The sequence below is a fragment of the Diabrotica virgifera genome, chromosome 5, assembly GCF_917563875.1.
Source record: "Diabrotica virgifera virgifera chromosome 5, PGI_DIABVI_V3a".
NCBI lineage: Eukaryota > Metazoa > Arthropoda > Insecta > Coleoptera > Chrysomelidae > Diabrotica > Diabrotica virgifera.
This window is the reverse complement of record NC_065447.1, coordinates 45,667,302-45,692,350: the sequence shown is the minus strand read 5'-3', so window position 1 is coordinate 45,692,350 and position 25,049 is coordinate 45,667,302. Positions and strand designations below refer to the sequence as shown.

At 35.4% G+C, this 25,049-nt stretch overlaps 1 protein-coding gene across 1 annotated transcript in view; it reads right to left on the bottom strand.

The window, feature by feature from the left end:
* Nucleotides 1-24,504, bottom strand: part of LOC114326142 (mothers against decapentaplegic homolog 6) — a 245,817-nt gene extending 221,313 nt beyond the window's left edge. Inside the window, exon 1 of the mRNA XM_028274389.2 lies at nt 23,854-24,504. Coding sequence (XP_028130190.1) covers nt 23,854-24,229 — 376 coding nt within the window. The 5' untranslated portion in view covers nt 24,230-24,504. The remainder of the gene's footprint in view (nt 1-23,853) is intronic.
* Nucleotides 24,505-25,049: the final 545 nt, after the last annotated feature.

Genomic DNA, 25,049 nt, shown 5'->3' with positions numbered 1-25,049 from the left:
CCGGCCTCAAGAGGCCGCGGCCTCTCGGTGATTGCACCGGTTCATTTATATGGCCAGCACGCCACTGCCATATATAAATTTTCAGAAGGGGGGGCAGACGTGAAGATGTTGCACATTATATTATGTATACTTTGGATAACCATATTATTATATAGTATACAGCACCTGAAAAGCTAGGGGGGGGGGCACGCCCCCTCCTGCCCATGGGTATGGGCGCCTGTGCATAACACAACAAACATAAAATGTGCAGTAATAAACACATAAATAATTATTGTCCTGATTCAAACATTGAATTTAATGTCCATTATATTGTAGTTGTAAATACTCTTGTAAAAAACATGACTAATATTGTTATTTTGTCACACTCCATGCTTCAAATTGTAACATTATAGTTTTGTTTATTTACAAAGAAACCCAATACATATAGAACAAATTATACACTACACCGCTAGGAAGGTCAGTCCCTCGTTATTGCTACTTTGGAAGCAATAAAATCACAGTTCTGATTATTTACACTACTGTTTGGGTTCTGCTCTGTCGGTAAATCTGAGATGGTTACATCTTTGTAACTCAAGAACGTGTTTGTTTTCCTTTTATATCAGAAAAAATCAGGTGACATTCCTTAGCCTCGAATCTTAATTAAAATAAAAAAAGAACAAGTCAGCAGAGTATACCTACTATGTCGTTTACAGAGACGGGCTGGTATCTGGCAATACCATCGTCTTGCGTAATGTGGATTTCGCAATGATGTAAATATTAACTGTGTAATAATAATTAGATTGATTTTGTTTAATATCGTTATTACCAACAACTGCGCTTCTATTGATAAGGATTCTGGTGATTTGCTACTTATAATCAAGTTGACGGTACCCTAGTCAAGAAAAGTTCAAAATAAACATTATCGGAGTAATTACAAATAAGCTAAAGCGGCCACAAAACCAAATTCCACCTATCAGAACAGAAGATTTAAAATGGTTAAAGACAGATCAGGAAAAAGCAGAAGCTTTCGCAAAACACCTAGAAAAGGTATTTCAGCCACTAACAAACAGAGCCAATGAAGATGACGACATCTATGAATATTTACATAGTCCTAATCAAATGAATCTACCACCCAAATGGGCAACTCCTAATGAAGTAAAAGTTCTAATAAAAGACCTCAATAAAAAGAAGTCGCCTGGACATAATCTGATAACGCCCAACATATTAAATAACCTACCTAGAAAAGGAATAGTAAGTTTAACACATATCATTAACTCGATACTAAGAACAGCCACTTTCCTGCACAATGGAAGTTAGCAGAAATCATAACGATTCCAAAACCAGGAGAACCTACACATGAGATTACATCCTACCGACCCATTAGCCTTTTACCAATTATGTTCAAAGTTGCAGAGAAAATCATTGCAAGTAGACTAATTATTGATATACAGACAAACAATATTGTACCAAATCATCAGTTCGGTTTTCGCCAAAAGCACGGCACAACTGAACAAGTGCATAGGGTGGTAGAAAAGATACAATCAGACTTCCAGGAAAAGAGCTATTACAATGCCATTTTCCTGGATGTAAGTCAAGCATTTGACAAGGTCTGGCATCCAGGATTGTTATTCAAACTGAAGAAAGAAATCTCACAGCCGCTATATAGAATACTAAAATCATATCTCGAAGAAATGCTATTTTACACAAGATACGAAGAAAGTGTGTCTGAAATTCACAACATAAATGCTGGGGTCCCGCAAGGCAGCGTCTTGGGACCAATTCTCTACACAATCTTTACAGCTGATTTCCCAACTGGAGAAGAATCTACAATCGCAACATTCGCAGATGACACTGCAATTCTAGTAAAAAACCCAGATCCCATACAGGCAGCTGAAATATTGCAACAAAACATACATCTAATTGAAATATGGGCTAAGAAATGGAAGATAAAGATCAACGAAGCAAAATCAGTTAACGTAGTATTCACTGAATGTCACAAAGAAACATCGAATATCCTAATGCATAACAAGAATATTCCTAAAAATTATACTGTAAAATATCTCGGATTACACCTTGACAAGAGACTTAACATGGAGAACACACATCTGGATGAAGAGGAAGCAATTAGGAATAAAATACAAAAAACAGTACTGGTTACTCGGCCGAAAATCTACCTTATCTCTATCTAACAAAATATTAGTGTATAAAGCAATCATCTGGCCCATTTGGACATACGGGATTGAACTGTGGGGAGCTGCAGCAGACAGCAACCTAGCAATACTGGAGCGGTTTCAATCCAAGGTTCTTCGTGCTATCATAAATGTACCGTGGTTCATTCCAAATGCAGACATTTACAGGGACTTGAAGATTGAGAGAGTGAAGCAGATGATCATCAAATGCAGTGATGAGCATCAAATACACAACTAAATAAGACTGAAAATTAGAACTTCTCTTGACTTGCCATTTAGAACATAAGTGTTTTAAAGTGTTTTAAGGTTTTTAAGTGAAAATAAGTGACTTAGTATAGTTATTAGTAACAAACCGACTAGGAGTTGATAGTCATTGGACTAAAACTCCTCTCACATTTGTTCGTTCAACAAAAATGCTTAGTGTTACTTTTTTTGTGATGTAACAGATTGTATTTAAAAACAAATAAAAAAATCGGAGTAACTGTAGTGAAAATATCCAATACAAACAAACTGAAATTATATAATGAGAAAAACAGCATTAAGGAATTATTAAAGAATTTGTCTTATAACACAAATAACAGTGATTCTTAACACTTCTCCCTACATTTCTAAACTCTCAAATCTCATTAATACTCCAGATACAAAACATTTCCTAATAAATAATCCAACAACCCATAACCCATCTAGTCTAGAGAAAACAACAAAAAACGAAATCCATTATCAATAAAACCTCTCTTCTGTTGACGTAAAATAAACATCCTCATCAAAAGTGCTCATGAAAAATTCCTCAAAAGTCTTCTAGAACACTTAAAATGTATTTCCTACCTAAAATGTACAAAAACCAATATTCTCCACGTCCCAGTGTTACTTTTGCCTGTGTTTCCATTGGCAAAATACTTACAAATCCCCACAACCACTTGCCCAAACTGCCTTGATCCTTCATCAAAAATTCTTGCTTGATCGAACTTTCTACACAACACAATAGACTATCTCACCCTCAAACATTCTAGTAAGTTTCACCATCGTTCACTTTTTACAAAATTCCTTTAGAGGAAGCCTTAAATATTCTGGAAACTAAATACAGTATCCAGCAAGACCACTTATCTCTCATTAAACATTGCTATCCAACACTTATTTCATCTTTCAAAAAGTCAATTCTACAGACAAATAAATCTGGGTGTCCCAATGGACTCACCACTCTCTCCAGTAATTGCTAGTATCTTTATGGAAGATTTCGATACCTGAGCACTATCCACATCAATACTCAAATCCAGCTATTGGGTAGGATATGTTGACTATACATTAGTCATTTGGCCCCACGGCAAAGATGCTTTAGTAACTTTTCAAACCCCTCTGAATGGTATATGTACTTACATCCTAGTATCCAGTTTACGGCGGAGATGGAAAATGATTCATACCTACTATTTCTCGACATTCTCATCAAGAAAAATCAATCCCAAGGTTTTCATCACTTTGTTTACGGAACACCCACCGGTACTTGCATGCCAACTCCCATCATCCACCTTCTCAAATGAATGTAGTCATTGATACTCATGTTTCCAGATCAACACACCTTTGTAATGATTCAAAAAGATCCGTTGAGCTCTCTTCTTTACAACAAGCTCTCATCCGAAACATTTACCGCGGAAATTTTATCACAGGCATCAATCAATCTTCCACTCAATCCCTAACCAAAGAATCATATCCCCATCATTCATAAGATTTTCTTCCTTACATCAAAAATGTTACTGACAAAATTCTCAAATCAAAATGACTAAAGACAATATTTCCCCTCAACAAAACTTTCATCTTTTGTCCGATGCATCAAAGACAATATTCCAAATGAACAAGTCGTGTGTTTATGAAATTCCCTGTGCAGAGTGCCCACGATCTTATATGAGCCAAACCGATCTTAGAATCCAAAACAGGATTTATGAGCATTCTATTTCTGTTCACTATCCCGATTCAATTTCTGTTCTACGTCAACATCATCTCCATACAGGCCACAAAATTTATTTTGAAAATATCCCCATAATTAAGTATATCCCGTATTCGTTTTCGTTTCTACAAATCAAGAATTATCCGAGAAGCCATAGACATCGAAAAACGCCCAAATTGTCTCAATAAAAGAGATGAGAATAGTCGACATGGAGACCCCTCTTAAAAACAACATTGACCGCTCCTAAACTAATCGTCACACCTAAACGTCACGTTCGTGAACCACGTCACCATCGACGGTATAAATGGCTCTTCCTCCGTCACAAGCAGCAGTAGTGCAGTGGCCAGTGAACGGGGAAACTGAGGCGCTTCAGAGAGGACAAGGGTTTATTTCCTTTCCATTGATCCTTCCATTTTATGGGACACATAAAATGATGTTTAGGGCTTTGTCAAAACTCATACTTTTATTTTAATAGCCATTTAAAATATCTGGGAAAACTAACAGATTGGTATAATTATTGTCAAATCCAAATCGTTTGTAAGTTTAAGAAATCCTCAATAAACCCCTCTAGTATCATTCACTCAATAATTAAATTATAGACAGTTTTACATTTTCAGTAAGAAATTTAATAAGTATTTTTAGGCTTTTTACGCATAGAAACCACTAATTACGTAGTATATCAGTCCATAATGTTGTTCTTTGTATGCTAACATTCAGAGAAGGCAATTATCTATTTAGATGTGGCAATGTGTCGAGATACAAGAAAAGGAAAACGAGAGACAGAACTAACTCCGTAAAGCTCTCGTCCTCGGGTAAACTATAATCTCCATCTTAATCCCATTTCGAATGCAATAAGGATAAAATTATGGTTGTCTTGTTTATTAAAACAGGATGCTTGTAGTGATTAAGGAAGTGCTGGAAGATATTTCGATTGGATAGCATATTAATTTATAATAAAGAAGGTAGGAATGCAACCATACCGTAAACAAATTAGCTTCTATGCAAAATACCATGTGAATGTTTGGTTGAAAAATCTAATATTAATTTTGTATTCAAAGGACAGCTAAATTAAGCAGATTGCCGGATAATCCAAAAAATTATATTGAAGTTAACGCTTTATAGTTACATATTCTTCTACTTCTTTAAGTAAAAGAATTGAGTAACTTCAAGTTAGTTTTTTGGTTTCTGTCTACGGAATTTGTAATTTTTTTCCAGCAGAACATGTCAGTGACATCTATTTTCTTCTTTCAGCTTGTGTAAGAGTCCAAAATTCACATTCGTATGTCAGTAATGTGAATATTAAGCTGTTGATCAACCTTATTTTTAGAATTCGTGAAATTTGAGAGTCCTTTCATTTTTTGTGCCATTTTTCCTATGGTGACTTTTGCTAGATCAAATCTACTTTTGCTATCTGTAGTGACCCTGTGTTTGTGATCAATGATACCAGATATAAATTTGAACTTAGGGAGCGTTCAAGTATTACGTAACGCAATTTTTGAAGATTTTTGAGCCCCCTCCCCCCCTGCGTAACGCACTGTAATGGGCGTTTGACTATTACGTAACGCAATTTTTGAAGCTTTTTGACCTCCCCCAACCTGCGTTACGTAATACTTGAACCGGTCAACGTGGATATTTGTGGATGATTGTTATTATAGTCCATCCATTGACAGGATCTTTGTCATTGAATATGTTTAACTGCAGACCAAAATTTGGCTTTCATTTTCAACGAGTCGTATGAGATCAATTAGGTAACACTTCTTAAGTATTTACAAGGGCTGTACCATCTGCAAATCATAGGTTGTTTATTGTTCGGCCATTTATTGAGATACACTTTTTCCATCCTTCAAGTGCTCTTTTCATAATATGCTCCCCGTATATGTTAAATAATTGTGGGGTCAGTACCTATACATTCTTGTTTGATATCTTGTTCTATATGAAATTCGTTTGAAAGTGTGTCAAGTACTTTAACTATTCAATAGTGTGTTCGTATAGTTCAGTTATAAGTGAAATTAAGTATCTTTTGTGGTACACCTACTCCTTTTGGTGTCTGCCGTAAGTGTTGCTATTGGACCCTGTCGAACGCTTTGCAATAATCTATAAAACAAATGTATAGTGGGATATTTAACTCCCTAGATTTTTCTATTATTTGTCGTATGTTCAGAAGGTCTTCTCGGGTACCACTACCTTTGGTAAATCCAGTTTGCTCTTGGGGTATTGTCTTTGTAGAAAACTTTCCAGTCTCTCAGTGTTTTTTTGTATGATTATTTATTGGCATGTCAGATAATGGAAATGGTTCTATAGTTGACGATTTTGAGGAAGCTGCCTTTTTTTATCTTCCAGTGTTTCACATATCCTGTTTTTTGTTTTCATTTGAAAAGTATTTGAATTTCATTTATGCTAAAATACACGAACAGTTGCAACATATTGTTATATTTCTATTTGATATAAAAATTAAAATTTGATAATTATAAACAAAATTTACTGTAATATAAAATATTTTTAATTTTCTCAACCTCGGGCATATAAATTTAGAACAACCTGTATACAACAAATTGTTATATTTAATTTTAAGAAGTGATTAGAATAAGCGTACGAAACTCGGAACAATGTGCTTAGATAAACAAAGTGAATGACGCGTACCATTATCGTTCTTCTCGGAAGGTCGATCATTAGCCTATGCTAAATAAAACTCAGTGAAATAGATGATAGTTCATTATCGTTTTTCGCGGAAGGTTTCGATCATTAGCCTATGCTAAATAAGACTCATTTGAAAGAGAGAATAGGTCATTAAAATTTGTAAATAGTTAGAAAGTATTTTAGAATGGGAATTAAATATTTTCTTTTGAAATCCATTAAGCATATTTAGAAAGATTAAAAATTGGTTTTGAGGAATACTGCGAATGAGAGTTGGTGGTGGAAGATTGATTTGTGAATCTGGAAGGGATATTTAGAAAGTAGGTGAATGAATGACAAAGTGAGGGCAGAATGTTTTGAGCTGTAGAGAAGTGAAGTCGAGTAGTAGACGGTAGTGTACGGAGAGTGAGAAAGCCGATGTAGTTCCGTGAGTGTGGAGTATCTATCGTGGAATGAGAAGTAGGCCAGGTCGAGAGTAAAAGAACCTCCTTGAGCCAAGAGTGTCCCGGTAGCTGATAGCAGTTTCGAGAAAGGTAGAACACAGCATCACGACAGACGCAGGAACGAGAGCTATACGAGCTAGTTTTTCAAAGGAGAACATTACTGGAAGCCAGGACGAGGTTTGATCGCAGCCAAGGATAGCAGGAAACGGGTCTTGTGTGAGGACATTTTCAGTTCACCAGGAAAAGGTCAGTCTCATTTGTTTGGACATGAATGTATGGGTTTTTCGTATTAAATTCCACATAAAAAATTGAATAACATAATCAATAATATCAGAAAAGCTTCATCAAACTTAAATAGAGTTTTGCCTAATAACTCCCTAATAGTTAAATGTTAATAAAAACTTTCAATTGAAAACCAAAAGGAAATAAGATTCCCATTTGTAAATGTTATGTTTAAGAATAATAAGAAATAGCAAATATTAAGCATTGATTGCCTTTTAAATAAAATAAAAAATATTTTGATTATAATTGTAACCCATATGTGTATTTTTTTTACTCTTTTCTTTTCTATCCCGATTAGGAACCATTAAGAAATATTTAGAAGCCACGAAAGTAAGTAATTAATTTATAATTCGCCCTGAGATTGAAAACATATTGATATGTGATCTGGTTAATTAATTAGATTAGTATTAATACATTGATTAAATTAAGTGACATATAAGAATATTATCTCATATCAATAATCAAGATCACATCAATATATATCATTGTCACAAACCAAAAATAACAAATCACAAGCCGAACTCTAGTTGTTTTTGACATGCCAGAGAAATTTTTTTTGTTCCATGCATCGGGGTACTTCTAATAAATGTGAAAAGTGTGCTATAAATAAAATGATATTACCTACACTCATTCTCTAAAACAGCCAGAAGAAGATGTTTGTTTTCAAATTTGTTTCATAAAATCTTTTATGAATTAACAATTCCTCGTTTCATCCATGAATGAAAAAGATTACAACTAATTCTCTGTGACTAAACCTGTTTCGACACCCCGGCTTTCTGTCACTAAGGGCCTATCATAATGGAAATCCATTACCTGTTTCTTTAAGAAGATAAAAGGATTACGACCCATTAGAATAAAATGTGATTAACATAAAACCTACGGCATTTATTAATGCGATTAGAATGACCAACTCCAGGAAGTTTTATCTTTTTACATAGGAATGTTTTTTCCTTTGTTTATGTTATAAGGTTAAAGTCTGCAGTATGTAGAGCATTCAGAGTATGTAACTAAATCATCATTAATAATGGACAACTAAATCATCAGTAATAATAAATCTTCATTGGAATAAAGAGACCAACGCTCATATGGTATTCATTGATCTTGAGAAAGCATATGATAGAGTTCCTCGAGAGATTCTGTGGTGGGCACTCAATAACAAAGGAGTCCCTGGCGAATATGTAAAGATTGTGAGAGCTATGTATGAGGGAGTAACGACTAGTGTTAGGACAGGTGTGGGAGAGACTGATAAATTTCAGGTGAAAGTAGGATTGCACCAAGGCTCGGTGCTTAGTCCTTATTTATTCTCATTAGTTTTGGACCAGATATCAGCGAAACTACAGGGTAGCATTCCATGGTGCCTAATGTATGCTGATGATGTAGTGTTAATAGGAAATAGTGAAAGAGACTTAGAACAAAAACTGGAACAGTGGAGACAAGCTCTGGGGGAAAAAGGTTTAAAACTTAGTAGGACAAAAACAGAGTATTTGGAATGTTCATTTAAAGATGGAGTTACACAAACAAAATGGTATCTTTGGATGGTGAAATGATTGTGAAAAGCAATAGTTTTAAGTACCTAGGATTTAAGATTGGTTTAAAAATTATGTAGTACCTCCAAGATATATAACAACATTAATTAGAATGAAGTTTGGACATGCATGTTTCCCTCTACATCTAGCAAGAATTAAAGTTTTTGATTCAAATCTTTGTACAGAATGTCAGAAGGTTGGTGACTTAAATCATACTTTCTTTGAGTGCGCAAAATATATTCCATGCACATATAATTTAATCCAAGATTTAATAAAATGTAATGTTTTTCCACCTTTCAATGTATCCTATCTATTGTCTCTGAACAGCAAGAACATATATGATTGTTTAATGAAATTTATCTGTGAAACTAAAATTAACCTCTAAACTTATTAATCCTGATAATTTGGTATATTATGTACATATGAAAAAAGAAGAAGAAGAAGATACATAATGGAAAATATGGTGAGCAACTTGGACAGTCCATAGCGGCCAGCTTTTAACTGAGTAGAGAGCTGTAGAAGAGTTTGCTATGGAACTCTAAGGACCTCATTGCCTTCCTTATGTATGAACACAAAACAAAAAAAGTTGTGACTGGCTAAATGACACCCAAGTCTATGCCATAAAAAAAAGTACCTAGGATCGGTATTACAGAGTAATGGAGAAATAGATGAAGACGCATGCAGTAGAATTAGGGCTGGATGGATGAAGTGGAAAGAAGCGAGTGGTATGTTGTGTGACAGAAAAATTCCAATGAAGCTGAAGTGAAAATTCTATAAAACAGCCATAAGACCGGCTATGATGTACGGAACTGAATGTTGGGCAGTGAAAAAGAAAGAGGAACGACGAATGCATGTGGTGGAAATGAAAATGCTTAGATGGATGAGTGGAGTGACAAAGAAGGATAAAATTAGAAATGAGTATATTAGGGGAAGTCTAGGTGTGGCACCAATTGATGCCAAAATGAGAGAGCATAGGTTAAGATGGTTTGGTCATGTTCAACGTCGAGACGTTAATCACCCAATACGCAGAATAGCTGAAGTGCAGATTCCTGGAAGGAGTAGGAGAGGAAGACCAACGAAGACCTGGGGGGGGGGAGACAATAAGGCAGGACATGTTGGTAAAGGGGATTGACATTGATATGACCCAAGATAGAATTGTGTGGAGAAATGCAATTAGGGAAGCCGACCCCGCATAGGGATAAGGCAAAGAGAATGATGGCAATCAAACGCAGTAGACTACGAAAAGGACCTCTTACTATATAACCGAAATATTCAAGCTTCCACCTCTTAATTGTCTGTATAATTGCTTCCCAATCTTATTAACCCTATCAAGGACTTCAATATTTCTAATTTTGTCTACCCATGATATTCGTAGCCTTCTTCGATAACACCAACGCTCAAAAGGTTCCAATTTCTTAATATCTAATTGATCAATGTCCAGGTCTCAGATCCGTAACAAGATGATATAGCATTTTGTAACAATATTAAAGGACTGTTAAAACTACATAGTGGCAACAGATATGGAAGAATATAAAACAATATCGCTGGCTTTTTTATCTCTAAAAAACATCAAATATGACCATGACCAACATCAGTGGGCGATCTGTATTGATTTCAAGATGGTGTACTTTCTTCTAGGACAACAAAATGGCTATACAAAATATGGTTGTTTCTGTGTTTTGGGATAGCAGGGCTCATAGGCGTAACCAGGGGGGTTTTGGGGGTTATAACCCCCCCATTGGGATGGACTTTGAGCTCTATACGCTTAACACCATACCCTTCAGAGACCTTCCAGTAGTTGTAACCCCCCCTTTCCAGTAGTTGTAACCCCCCCTTTCCAGTAGTTGTAACCCCCCCTTAGGATCATCCTGGTTACGCCTATGGCAGGGATAAGGTTTAACACTGGAGTCGAAGAAAATAGCCTTCTAGAGATGCTTTAGTTCAAGGACAAGCTAACGTAATTAACGAAGCATTGGTCGAACGAAAAAATAATATTATCTCCGTTGCAAAAGAAACTAGGGCGCCTGAAACAATTCATTACCTCCACAACCACTTAGACCGTTCCCCAGAAAATCTTGGTGACTTTAGTGAGGAACAGGGGGAACGATTCCATCAAAATATCAAAACGATGGAACAGACGCATCAGAGAGAGGTGTGACACACATGATGGCCAATTACTGTTAGAGTCTTCAAACGGACCGTCCTTTTAAATCCTTTGCGAGAAAATCGCATACTTAAAAAGGAGTTTTTAGATGGCACCAGATAACAGCTTTGTGCTGCGATGCTGGTTAGGTTAGGGTTAGATGAAAAACTTTAAGTTTTTTAACAGATGTTTGATGATTTTTGTGTAACTATATTATTGTACATACAATAAATATCTTTCTTTTTAAAAAGACTAAGTTTTCACTCTAATGGCATATAACATATCCCACCAGAATGAAAACAATGGGAACCTTCTCTGGTTACACCTCCGAGGCTTCTACAATTTGCAAGCCATACGGATGCTGAGACTAAGGAAGATGAGGGAATTCTACAATTTACAATTCACGTCACATCTGCTCAGCGCAAAAAATGAATTTTTGATTTACATTTACTCTGTGTGGAGTATGAAGGGAACCAGTCTCGTTGGAACTTTACCGCGCTGAGCAGATGTGACGTGAATTGTAAATTGTAGAATTCCCTCATCTTCCTTAGTCTCAGCATCCGTATGGCTTGCAAATTGTAGAAGCCTCGGAGGTGTAACCAGAGAAGGTTCCCATTGTTTTCATTCTGGTGGGATATGTTATATGCCATTAGAGTGAAAACTTAATCTTTTGCTAGCAGTTGCCGCTAGGGCATCTATGCCATTTCGTTCGTTGCAATTCGGGACTGCACGCTGGGGTTTGTTTTGGTTGGATCAGGGAGAGCAGCATATGTGCCTCCTGATGAGAGACTAATAAGTTTCGAAACCGGTAGAGGTGCTTGCAGCACTCTCTGATTGGACTGGAATATGGTTCGGCTGTATTTTCGTTTTGCAACGAAATTGAAAATGGTTATTCATTTTTGATCTTTCTTTTTATTCGTGTCTTGTTTCTTTGATGGGTAGCAGTACTTCATAATATTTTATGTAAGTAGCGCTGCTTTAAATTTCCCGGTACTTATGTTAAAAATGTGATCTGTTGTCGTATTTTGTGAAAACAATCAGATCAAGCACACGGAGAGCTTGAAACACGTTATTATACCCTATTCCAGGAACATACGACTGTTGTGGATTATCTCGACAACGAATATTTTACTGTGCGAATTATGAATAACGAAAGTAAATTGCAAAATACATTGTTGTTTATTGGAACAATAATTAGAGCCATTTACTCTTGCACTTCTTATGTTGCACATTAAAATATTTGTTGTCGTATCCAAGACAGTCGTATATTCGTGGAATAGCCCATATCTAATTTACTATATCTTCAACTTTTTTTGTTGAAATATTTTCTACAACTCAAAAGTAGACCATGCAAGTCAAAATTTAAATCCACTAAGAGTCCCTTTTTGAAAAAAAAAAACGATTTTTTCTAAAAAAATATAAATTTTTGAAAAGTACCATTTTACATAAAAATTTTGCAATAACTATCGTGGTAATCGTTTGCAAAATGAAAGAAACGTTTATTCAAACTTCTATATTAATAGTACATGAACACAGCAATAAATACAGGGTGGGCCAAAGAAAAGAGTCCACTTCGATATTTGGATGTATTTATTCTATTTTAAGAAAATGCCGAAACAGGTCGATTTTTATTTTTATATTGCAATTGTTCCGCATATATTTCATACTAGTGACATCATCCATCAGAGCGTAATGACGTAATCGATGATTGTTTTTAAATGGGAATAGGGGTCGTGTGGTAGCTCATTTGAAAGGTTGTTCAATTCTCTATTCAGTAATATAAACATTAATATTATTATTTATACAGGGTGACCAAAATAATATTTTTTGAATTAAGTAATTAACTCGGTAATTAATTATTGTCGCAAAAAGAAGAATGTACTTTTAATTCATTTAACTCAAAATACATTGTACTGCTGTCACAAAATAGAAAAAAAAATGTTTATTTCACAAATAAACATTTTTTTTCGCTTAAATTAAATCACAAACAGCCCCCACCTACCTATTTTGATACTTTTTTTAATTTAAGGAAAAAACAATGTTTATTTGCCCAATAAACATTTTTTTCTATTTTCTGACAGCAATAAAATGTATTTTTAGTTAAAGAAATTACATACATTCTTCTTTTTGCGTCAATTAATTTAATTCAAAAATATTTTTTTTAGCCACCCTGTATAAATAATGATATTATTGTTTATATTACTGAATAGATAATTGAACAACTTTCAAATGAGCTACCACACGACCCTTATTCCCATTTAAAAAGTCATCGATTACGTCATCACGCCCAGATGGATGACGTCACTAGTATGAAATATATTATCAAAAAATTGTAATTTAAAAATAAAAATAGATCTGTTTCGGCATTTCCTGAAAATCTAATAAGTACTGCCAAATATCGAAGTCGACTCTTTTCTTTGGCCCACCCTGTATAAATAAATACATATCAAATTTTTTTCTTTTATCCACTAGTTTGCAAATTAAAAAAAAATGCAGCGGGTGGAGGATATGCGGGAGGGTTCAAGAAATTCTTCAGAAGTTTATATTTTTTTTAGAAAAAATAGTTTTTTTTCAAAAAGGGACGCTTAGCGGATTTAAATTTTGTCTTGTATTGTTTACTTTTGAGTTGTAGAAGATATTCCAACAAAAAAAGTTGATGATATCGTACATTAGATAATAACATGTTTCAAGCTCACCGTGAGCAATTATGATGGCATTTTTGAGTTTAGCAGACCCAAATTAGAAGACTAGAACCAGTGAAAATTACAGACCTAGAATCAGTGAAAAAATTTCCGGCAGTAGATTGTGTGTTTACTTGTGTAATGACTTAATTATAAAAACATAAATGTCACATGAAAAATCTTAAGAACAAGATTGTAAGGGAATTAGCAGTTTACTTCTTTAATGGTTGGGATCATTGATAATGACGATCATTGAGTTTCAAATCAGATAACCCACTCTAAATTAAAAAACACATAGATGTTATCTCATGCAAATTGGTCCATCGAGATATTTCAGCGAACAGATTAGCTATCAACTATCTATTAGTCGGCTAAAATATAAACTAGGTTTTTAGAAACATATTTGGAAACTTAGATGTTTATCAGAAAACAATAAGCAATATTTTTTTTATTTAAGGTTATCAAAATAGATGGCGCCTTTTAGATAATAGGAATGTAGGAAAGATTCGATAATTCGAAAACGAAATGTTGTAAACCGGTGACGAAAAGTTTCAAAAATTATTACTATTTTCTTTTCGCTTATCTTGAAATAATGCAAAAATTTTAGTAGACCAATAATGGGGGACCTACTTAATCTGTTTATGTATCAAATATTCTATTATTATTTAAAACAAGTTTCTTAGAAGGGATTCAGATTTAGGCTAGCTTTATGTCTTTTTAATTCTGGTTGGTTATTCTATTCTTTTTTCCATTTGGTGTCAATTCGTTTATACACTGTACTTACGCTACTTTTTCTTTTAATGTCTTCACTCTTCTCTTAGCATATTTCTCTACAATTCTTCTCAGTACCCTCATTTCTGTCATTTCCAGTAGTCTTTGTGTTGTAGCTCTGTCGGGTCTTGCCTCTGATGCATATTATGACATTATTGCTCTTACTCTGGCTTTATAAATTCTTGGCTTCATCTCAATGTTAATATGTCGGTTTCGTCATATATTAGTATTATTAAGGCAACCTGCCAGTCTATTTGCTTTTGTACTTGATCTCTACTAACTTCTTTGTCTAAGTCTCCATAGCTGCACAGTGTAATTCAAAGGTATTTTATTTCTGTTACTCTGTTACCGATGCCATGAATTTATTTTTCAGATCTAATTGGTTCTTCGCTGATTACTATTGTTTTAGCTTTCTGTTATTGTCATATTAAATTGTTTTGCTTTATGTTAAATCTGTGGACTATGTATCCTCATGTTGGCCTATAAATATTGTGCCTTCTGCGTAACAGAGTATTTTTAATTCTTGTTTCCCATTTTGTATAATCGTTCTTAGTCGATAGTTTTGATCATTTTACGTGTGACTAAATTGAAGAGCATAGGGCTCAATTAATCCTCTCGCCTTATTCACCTGTTTGTGTCTGATAGGATGCCTTATACCACTATATGGTAAAAAGGTTTTTTTGAAAATACCCACACTTTTTGGAGCCTACCAAAGGACTCCAAAATTATATGGTACCTAGCCACTAGACCTGTATAAGCTGGTAAAAGGTTCCAGAATTCTAGAATGGGTATCGTATAATACACTTTCCGAAAGACTTCTTATCACTGGCTACCGAAAAAGTCTATTTTTTGGTTTCTTTGTATGATCGTACCTATATTTTATGTTTTCTAATAATTTATGTGTTTTTTATATAGAGCAAAACAGATAAGTCAATTTGCATACTACCAAAATGCTTTCTTTGAATATGTTAGGAGCATATCAAACAATTCTGATCAATAATCTTACTAGATATATTTCCTTTTTTGACTTTTACTTGTATAAAAATATTTCGAACAGTCCCATAACATAATTTATAAAAATGTTCGCCTATTTTCCAATGGTTCTAAAGAAAAACCAGACGAAATAACGATTTTAGACTATTACTGTTTCAAATCGAATCTTATCCACTCAAAATTCATAACCTTAACAAGGCCTCTCGAGTTTTGTTGATTCGCTTACCATACCAAGTTTTAGATATATCTTTTATTTAAATTTAACACAAGTAACATATATTAAAGAACAGCAGACGTTGTAATAAAATTAAATTCTCGAGTTCTATTCCTTCTTTTCTCATTCAATGGAAACGACGAATCTGTTTTTAATGTCAACGGTATTGATTGTTTGCTGTCATGGCAATATGCATTTTATTTATGGCATTGCAGAAAAGTTCGATAGGTGAAGCTACAAGGTTGATTCGGAATTGAGCGTTGTACTCGTAATTATTGTTGAGCAAGATAACAAGGATAAAAAATTTCTTATAGGTATTTACTAAAAAGAATGAAACATTCTTTTTCTTGCTTACTAAAAATTAGCTATCGTAGAACGATTTAAATGAACAATAAACCCATACAAAGTAGTGCAATGAACATCGCAGCATAGCGTTAATGAGTAATGTCTTGAAATTAGTTTTAAAAGTGATTCACAATAGAAATATGCACATACGAAATTGACGAAGACATAAGTAACACCATGGGATTTAGCAAAGGGCTGAGGACTCGAGATGCACTATTTGCAGTTAGTGTTCTTTCGCAGACGTACCTAGATATAAATCAGGAATTGTACGCCTTTTTCATTGATCTCGAGGATGCTTTTGAAGGAGTGCAGCATAATCGTCTTAAAATAGGGCTACGCGGCTCTTTGGAAACTACAGAAGAGTTGTAGGTAACACCTGGGGGGTTAAAATCAAAGGTAATATTTTGGTTATATATGTACATTGGTGATACGACCGACAGTTACGTAGGATTCCGGATTCAGTATTTGGTGGAAAAAGACGGATTTGCAGTTTTGTGCGACCTTTCTTACCACCCTAGAAAGACAAGCGCTTCTAAATATAACAGGCGCTTTGAATAGTACAGGAATGGCATATTTAGAGGCTGTGACAGATCTCCCTCAGAATAGAATCAAACTTAGATATCATGGCACCAAAACTACTCTTCACTAAGAAAATTAACACAATTTATAGCATCTAGTGAACAAAAAGTCCCACATATTATGGTATGGTTACGGATAACTTACGGTTAACTTAATATGCTTTATAGACCAGGGCATTTAGCACAAAATAAATAATTTTTTAAATACAACACCTAGAGACTTGCAGTTTTTTGCATTATGTTCAGGATGACGTCAGGAAAAAAGTCTACTATTAAAAAATGGGTGGAAATGCATAACTGCACTGTAAAGTGCATAAAATGCATCCAAAATTGCATAGATATAAAAATAAAGTCAAAACCAGTATACTAAGGAACAAAATTTATTATTTGGAGGGTTTTTGGGGTCACTGAATACGATTACGCCATCAGAACTGACCTCTGGATCACCTGGGGCCCAAGGTCATGGCAAGAGACGTCATCCTCTGGAGTTTCGATGGTTTTCGGCATTAAATCGATGCAAACGGATTACTCACGGGTTTTAGGGGTCGCTAAATACGAATATGCCAGGATAATTGATCTCCGGAGTACCTAGTGCCCAGGGTCGCTACTAAAGCACGTCATCTTCTGGATTTTCGAGGGATTTCGGCACTAAATTGATGAACTGGACTATTTAGGGGGTTTTTGAGGTGGTTAAACACGAATATGCCATCAGAACAGACCTCTTGATCACCTGGTGCCCAAAGTCATTGCAAGGGACGTCATCTTCTGGAGTTCTGAGGGTTTTCGGTATCAAATTGGTGCAAACGGATTACTTACGGGTTTTTGAGGTAGTTAAACACGAATATGCTATTAAAACCGACTCCCTGTGCACCTGGAGCCCAAGTTTACTGTAAGGGGCGTCCTCTCCTCGAGTTTGAAAGATTTCGGCAATTAATTGATAAAAATGGATTACTCGGGGGTTTCTTGAGTCGTTAAACACGAATATGCCATCATAACAGACCACCGGATCACCTGGTGCTCAAGGTCACTGCAATGGACGTCATTTTCTGGATTTTCGGCATAAAATGGATGCAAATGATTTACTCGGGGAGTTTTTGAGGTCGTTACACACAAAAATATGCCATTAGAACAGACCCATGGGGCACCTGGTGACCATGGTCACTGCAAGGGACTGACTGTGCTATTCAATTTTCTTGCTTATGTATATATAGAATTTATATAAACTTTATTTATATCTGACAATATTTTTTCTTTATTTATTTCCAGATCGATTTACTATATTCTCTTATGACAATGTTATTATGCGTTGGCGTTATTATTGATCATCATAATCACTAGATATTCCAGAATCCTTCATCTAAGTCATACTCGTGTTCACCAACCCCAAAAACCCAAAAGTAATTTGTTTGTAGGAGCTTGGTACCGAAAACTCACGCAACTTCGGAAGATAACGTGCCTTGGGCACCAGGTGCTCCAGTGTGTGTTCTAACGGCGTATTCGTATTCAGCAACCCCAAAAAGCCATTAGAAATCCGTTTGAATTAATTTAGTACCGAAAACTTTCGAAACTCAAGAAGATGGCGTGCCCTAGGTACCAACTGGTCTGCTCTGATCGCATATTCGTGTTCAGCGACCCCAAAAACCTATAAGTAACCGGTTTGCGTCAATATAGTACCGAAAAACCTCGCCCAGAGGATGACGCCACTTGCAGTGACCGCGGGCACCAGGTGCTACGATGGTCTGTTTTGATCGCATGGTCATGTTTAACGACTTAAAAAAAACCCCGAGTAATCCATTGTCATCAATTTATTGCCGAAATTCCTCAAAACTTCAGAAGATGACGTCTCTTGCAGTGACCTTGGGCACCAGGTGCACAAGGTGTCGATTCTGATGGCATATTCGTGTTTAGCAACCTCAAAAACCCTCCAGTAATCCATTTGCATCAATTAAATGCCGAAAATCTTCGACACCCGAGAAGATGACGTATCCTAGTAGCGACCCTTGGCACCAGGTATAGTTTAAGTAACCAATACAGTGAAATGGGTCAGATTTGTCAGTCCTGTTAGTTCCCCTTTAATATAGTTCGGAGGCTGGTTGTTTTTTCTTGTGATTAAATATGTAATTAAAAATATTTATTTTTACTTAGATATACCGTTAAAGCAGGACATATCGTATGTACTAAAATTAATTATTAATTAATAAATTAATCTTAAATTAAACAACATTTTACACTCCATTATCGAGCTTTAAATCACACACCTATACTCCAGTAAGACATACTACTGAACTAAAAGTTTTGTAAAACTTGTAAATGTCTGAGGGGACCGATTATGTGGGTGTGAAAAACAGATGTCATCAAACGAACCGCCTCTTAAAACATCTTTGACAAAGAATACCAAATTTTGCCGACCTTAAAGCTGTTTCACAATATAAATTTCTCGAACTATACTCCGGAGCTCAGTTTTGATGACATATTCGTGTTTGCCGGCCGCAAAAAACCAGTGAGTAATCCGTTTACATCAATTTAATGCCGCAAACACTCGAAACTCCAGAAGCTTATGTGCCTTAGTAGCGATTTTGGGCACCAGGTTCTCCGGAGTTCAATTCTGATCGCATATTCGTGTTTAGCGACCCCAAAAACCCGTAACTAATCCGTTTGCATTAATTTAATACCGAAAGCCCTCGAAAATCCAGAAGATGACGTCCCTTGCAGTGACATTGCGCACCAGGTAATCCGGTGGTCTATTCTGATGGCATATTCGTGTTTAGCGGTCTCAAAAACCCCCGAGTAATCCGTTTGCATCAATTTGATACCGAAAATCCTCGAAACCCCAGAAGATGACGTCCCTTGCCGTGACCTTGGGCAGCAGGTGATCCAGTGGTCTGTTCTGATGGCAGATTCGTGTTTAACCACCTCAAAACCCCCGAATAGTCCAGTTGCATCAATTTAGTGCCGAAATCCCTTCAAACTCCAGAAGATGACGTGCCTTAGTAGCGACCCTGGGCACCAGGTACTCTGGACGTCAATTCTGATGGCATATTCGTACTTAGCGACCCCTAAAACCGGCGAGTAACGCGTTTGCATCCATTTAATGCCAAAAACCATCGAAACTCCAGAAGATGACGTCTCTTGCTTTATCTTGGCACCAGATGATCCGGAGGTCAGTTCTGATGGCGTAATCGTATTCAGTGACCCCAAAAACCCCCCAAATAATAATTTTTGTTCTTTAGTATACTGATTTTGATTTTATTTTTAAATTTATGCAATTTTGGCATTTTATGCACTTTACAGTGCAATTATGCATTTCCACCCATTTTTGAATAGTAGACTTTTTTCCTGGCGTCATCCTGAACGTAATGCAAAAAACTGCAGGTCTCTAGGTGCCGTATTTAAAAAATTATTTATTCGGGTGTTTTTAGTGCTAAATGCCCTGGTCTATTACGGATGGATCTAAAACTGACCATAATACTGAATCAGGAGTCTTTCTACACACATGTAATTATAAATCGTCCAGCACTATACGGAATCGTTCTATTGATGTGTTTTCAGTTTACTGACATTTCATCTTACTTATTTTTGCTTTGGTCCTAATCATTATTAGGAACCGAACTATTGAGGCAAGCCTCAATACAACATGTTCAAGAAATATGCCTTTGTAAAAGCATTTATCACAAAGTTAAATTTCAGAAACTGACACATACCGAAATGGACGGAAAAGAAATTGTTGACGAATTAGCCAAAAGAGGCGCAGAAAAATAGTTTATGGGATCATGACTTTTTTGCGGAATTAGTAACCTTAATCGGATCAAATTAAGATAGCAAAAGGTTGCAAAACATCGCAACATTGGTAGAACGTAAAATAAATTATCAATCAAAAATACTTGAACTATGTATGACCATAAGATATTTTAAAGATTAGTTTAAACAAAAAAGGAACTAGATTTTAAGAGAAATACTTCCATACAATTATAGAATAAGAAAGAACTGAAAGCATTGTATGTACCTAATAGATGTAGAAGGCAGCAGATTCTATGATGTACGTACAGGATAAAACCTCTACAGGGTGAGGCAGATAAAGGGCCTATTAGAAATATCTCGAGAACTAAAGGAAAGAAAATCATGAAAATTTGAATACAGGGGTTTTGGGTGTGAACTATTTAATGAAAATAATTTGGTCTCTTTGCTACTTCCGGTTATACCGGAAGTTGATTGTAACTTCGTTTTTTTTAATGGGACACCCTGTATATTTTTACATTTTTCAATTCACCTCAATTTCTTCTTTCTTAAAATATAAGGTTTTGTAATATTATACAGGGTAGGTTAAACGATAATAGCGTTTTCTTATTAATTTCGTAGCAACATTCACACCCTGTATAGGATTGTAGCAGTTTGACATAATAAACTCTATTTATATTCAAATGATTTTAAGTATAGTCTACCATTGTTAATAATTATTGGTATAGTTAAATTTTTCATTTTAGTATACAGGGTTGGTCGAAACTCGGAATGAATATTTTCTGAGTTTTCTTAAATGGAACACCCTGTATTTTAGTATTGTAATGAAATGTTATTTTATGGTACTTTTTAATTTCTTAAGCACTTCCTATACCTAACTGCTTTTGTGAGTTAGTGGTGATTCAAGCCAAACATTAATTGCAACACAAAATACGTGAAACTGTATTAGGTTGGCCGTGAAAATATTCAATCACAAATATTTTTTTGGAAATAAATACATAGTAATCTGGACTAATACTTAAAATTGCCAATAATGGTTGATCTATCAAAATACCATCGAAGTTAAGATTGTTGGTGCGAATAACAATTAAGCACAAATTAAAGCAGTTAGGTATAGGGAATGCTTAAGAAGTAAAAAAGTACCATAAAATATCATTTCATTACAATACTTAAATGTAGGGTGTTCCATTTAAGAAAACTCAGAAAATACTTATTCCGAGTCTCGACCCACCCCGTATACTAAAATTAAAAATTGAGCTATACTAATAATTGTTAACAATAGTAGACTATATTAAAAATCATTTGAACATAAACAGAGTTTATTATGTCAAACTACTACAATCCTACAGGGTGTAAATAATTGCTACGAAATTAATAAGAAAACGTAATTATCTTTTAACCTACCCTGTATAATGTTACAAAACCTCATATTTTAAGAAAGAAGAAATCGAGGACAATCCAAAAATGTAAAAATATACAGGGTGTCCCATTTAAAAAAAAACCGAAGCTATAAGCAACTTCCGGTATAACCGGAAGTACCAAATAGATAAAAATATTTTCATTAAATAGATCAGTCTTCAAAACCCCCTTATTCCAATTTTCGTAATTCAGTTGCCTTTAGTTCTCGAGATATTTCTAATAGGCCCTTTATCTGCCTCACCCTAAGACATGCTTTCAACTGCTGGGCCCTAAGGAATTCCAGAGCACGTTATATTATATGGGAACATAGGAGATAGAAAATCTTCCTGGGAGCAATAGGACTGCTGCGAGGAAAGTAAGGACACCATCGTAGAAGGCAATGAAACCTCTATACACATGCCCTAAACTACTGTGCCCTAAGAAAAGGAACCCCAGATATAGGAATACATGAGATATAAAATCTTCTGGGGGGGGGGGGGTAGGACTGCACCAGGTGCTGTAATGACAAGGAAACCATCAGGGAAGGCAAGGAAAGGGAGACACAATAATAGATCTTATAGGCTGCAACGTGGGTTTCCTCTCAAACTAAAGACAGTAACATTATTTGATATAAATAAATCATTGATGTTTCCAATACAGTATCCATCAGGCTCCAATATCTTCAGGCGAAGGCGAAGCGACTATAAAATGCCTATCGTCTGCGCGTGAAAGAGGTCCAATAAAAAATATCTTTGAGTGTAAATTACTACGAGCACTATTCTATTTTGATAAAACGTGACATCTATTTTGCGCTGTCATTCCAATAATTATGCTGTAACTAATTAACTTAAAAAATTGGAATTTGACGAAATACAAATAGCTAATGTAATTTTATAAGAAAAATGCAATGTTTTAACTAACCATTAAGTAAGCAAAATGATTAAAGAAAAAACAAACATGTTGTAGGTATGCATTTATTATAGGTCTGGATACCGCGTACGAAAAAAAAGTTGATTAATAGTAAACTGAAAATTTGTTAATAGCTTAAGGGTGTCTAGTCGGATAAACTTTGATAGGTATATAGGAACACTGGAACAGGGGAAGTTTTAATTGTGGAACAGGTTAAAAATTTGGAACAGTCAGACCACGAAAACGGCACATGTATTTTGTCCGACAGAACAGACCTAAACTCTCCGAACAGAGATTAAACTCTCATGCAAAAATCAGACTGATATTTATCACCAAATGGGCGTTTTAATGAGTGGAACATGTAGATGTCAAATGACAGGAATTATTACAGGTGATAAATAGCAGTCTGATTTTTGTATGAGAGTTTAATCTCTGTTCGGAGAGTTTAAGTCTATTCTGTCGGACAAAATAAATGTGCCGTTTTCGGTTTTCGTGGTCTAACCGTTCCAAATTTTTAACCTGTTCCACAATTAAAACTGCCCCTGTTCCAGTGTTCCCATATATCAAAGTTTATCCGACTAGACACCCTTAAGCTATTAACAAATTTTCAGCTTGCTATTAATCAACTTTTTTTCATACGCGGGATCCAGACCTATTACTGTTATAAACTCTTTTTATTATACCTACTTTCTTCAACAATTTTTGTTCATCACAGACTGGGTAAAAACAATGCCCCTGTAGAGTTCACAAAATAATATATGTAATACCAAAATATGTATAAGATACTAACAAATTTCTTCAAAATGATATCAAGATGTATTAAGTAAATAAAACACTTCACAAACATCATGAAAAAAAAAGTATAAACTTTTATATGAATCTTTTATCTTTTGAATTTAAATTAGAAAACGAAAATGTAGTCGATTTCCTGGTAAAAAATTAATAGCAAGAGTTATTAAAATGAGAAATTACATTGCATATAATTAAGTTCAGAATCAATGTAATAATATAATCATATGCTGTAATAATTTTGAAATACATATTTGTTTTGGTTTGCACGTTTGTTATTTTTACTATGCCAAGTTTGTACTCACCAGGCTGACACAATCTACTCCAATGGTAAGGATTGCAACAATCATAGACAAGATCACATGCCGACCTACACATCGGCAACCTTCTCAGTTCGCTGCCCTTTCTCAAATCTGGCCATCTCCACGTTTGACAGAACAACACGTGTGGCTCATCTCCTTGTGTCCGCGGCAACAGAACGCAATGGCTCAAATCCTGACCTCTGGTCTCAATCGCTCGCAGGAGCATCTCGAGTTGGTTCTCCTGGAGCCTTTTCAAGAGGTTCACGACGCCAATTTCCGCTTCTTCCTCAACTGTACGCCTGGCTTCATTGCCCCTTCGTTTTCTGGCCTTCACCAGGCGTTTAGTGAGGTTTGTCTTCTTGCTGCGAAACATGAACATCAAAGAGGATTTCGATTCCACGCACGGTAAGCATTTGGGGGCCACTATTAATTATTATTGCTGCGATCACACACACTTTTACCGGCCTAGGCACCACACACTTGCACTCTCTCACTTGTTTTCAGCCGGTAACAGACGAAACTCGCGGTCCCGATCGTATTTCGTAGATCCTCTCCGCCTAACGTGTTCTTGTCGACTGGCAGGCCTAGCCGCGTTCGTATTTGATGTTGGATGTTTGCCTTGCTCGGTCGCGACGACGAGTTTGTATTTTGTATCGTGAAGCCACCGCTAGAGTGAGACCGGTCTAGACTTCTGGTAGGGATAAGTGGCGCCATAGAGGCGCCAGAGACGGACTTCACAAGGTTCCACGACGATATACAAGGTAATTCGCTAATTCCTGACTATTTTTAGTACCGTTTAATAATCGCATTATCGAGTTTGAACTACTTCGCATATTTATATTGAACTTGTTTAAAATATTGAAAACCTTGATTTTTTAATTTACCCATCAGTGTACTGCAGTAATTTCAACTAAACCTTAAGGAAAAATAAAAGTAAAAAGCAATCAAAAATCTATGTCAAACTGAATTTTTGTGTGTATCCAAAATCCAAAAATGTAAAAAAATCTTTGCAATATCGAGAGGCGCTAATAACCACATTACATAGTTTGATGCGCCTTAAACGTAAAGAAAATAATATACAGTATGTCCCTGTAAGTTGTATCCATATGGAAAACTTTTTTATTATTAACTTTACGAAAAAAAGTGATTCTTCATAAAAAGCTCTGCATGGTCCAAAACCTAAGATTTAACCATCAAAT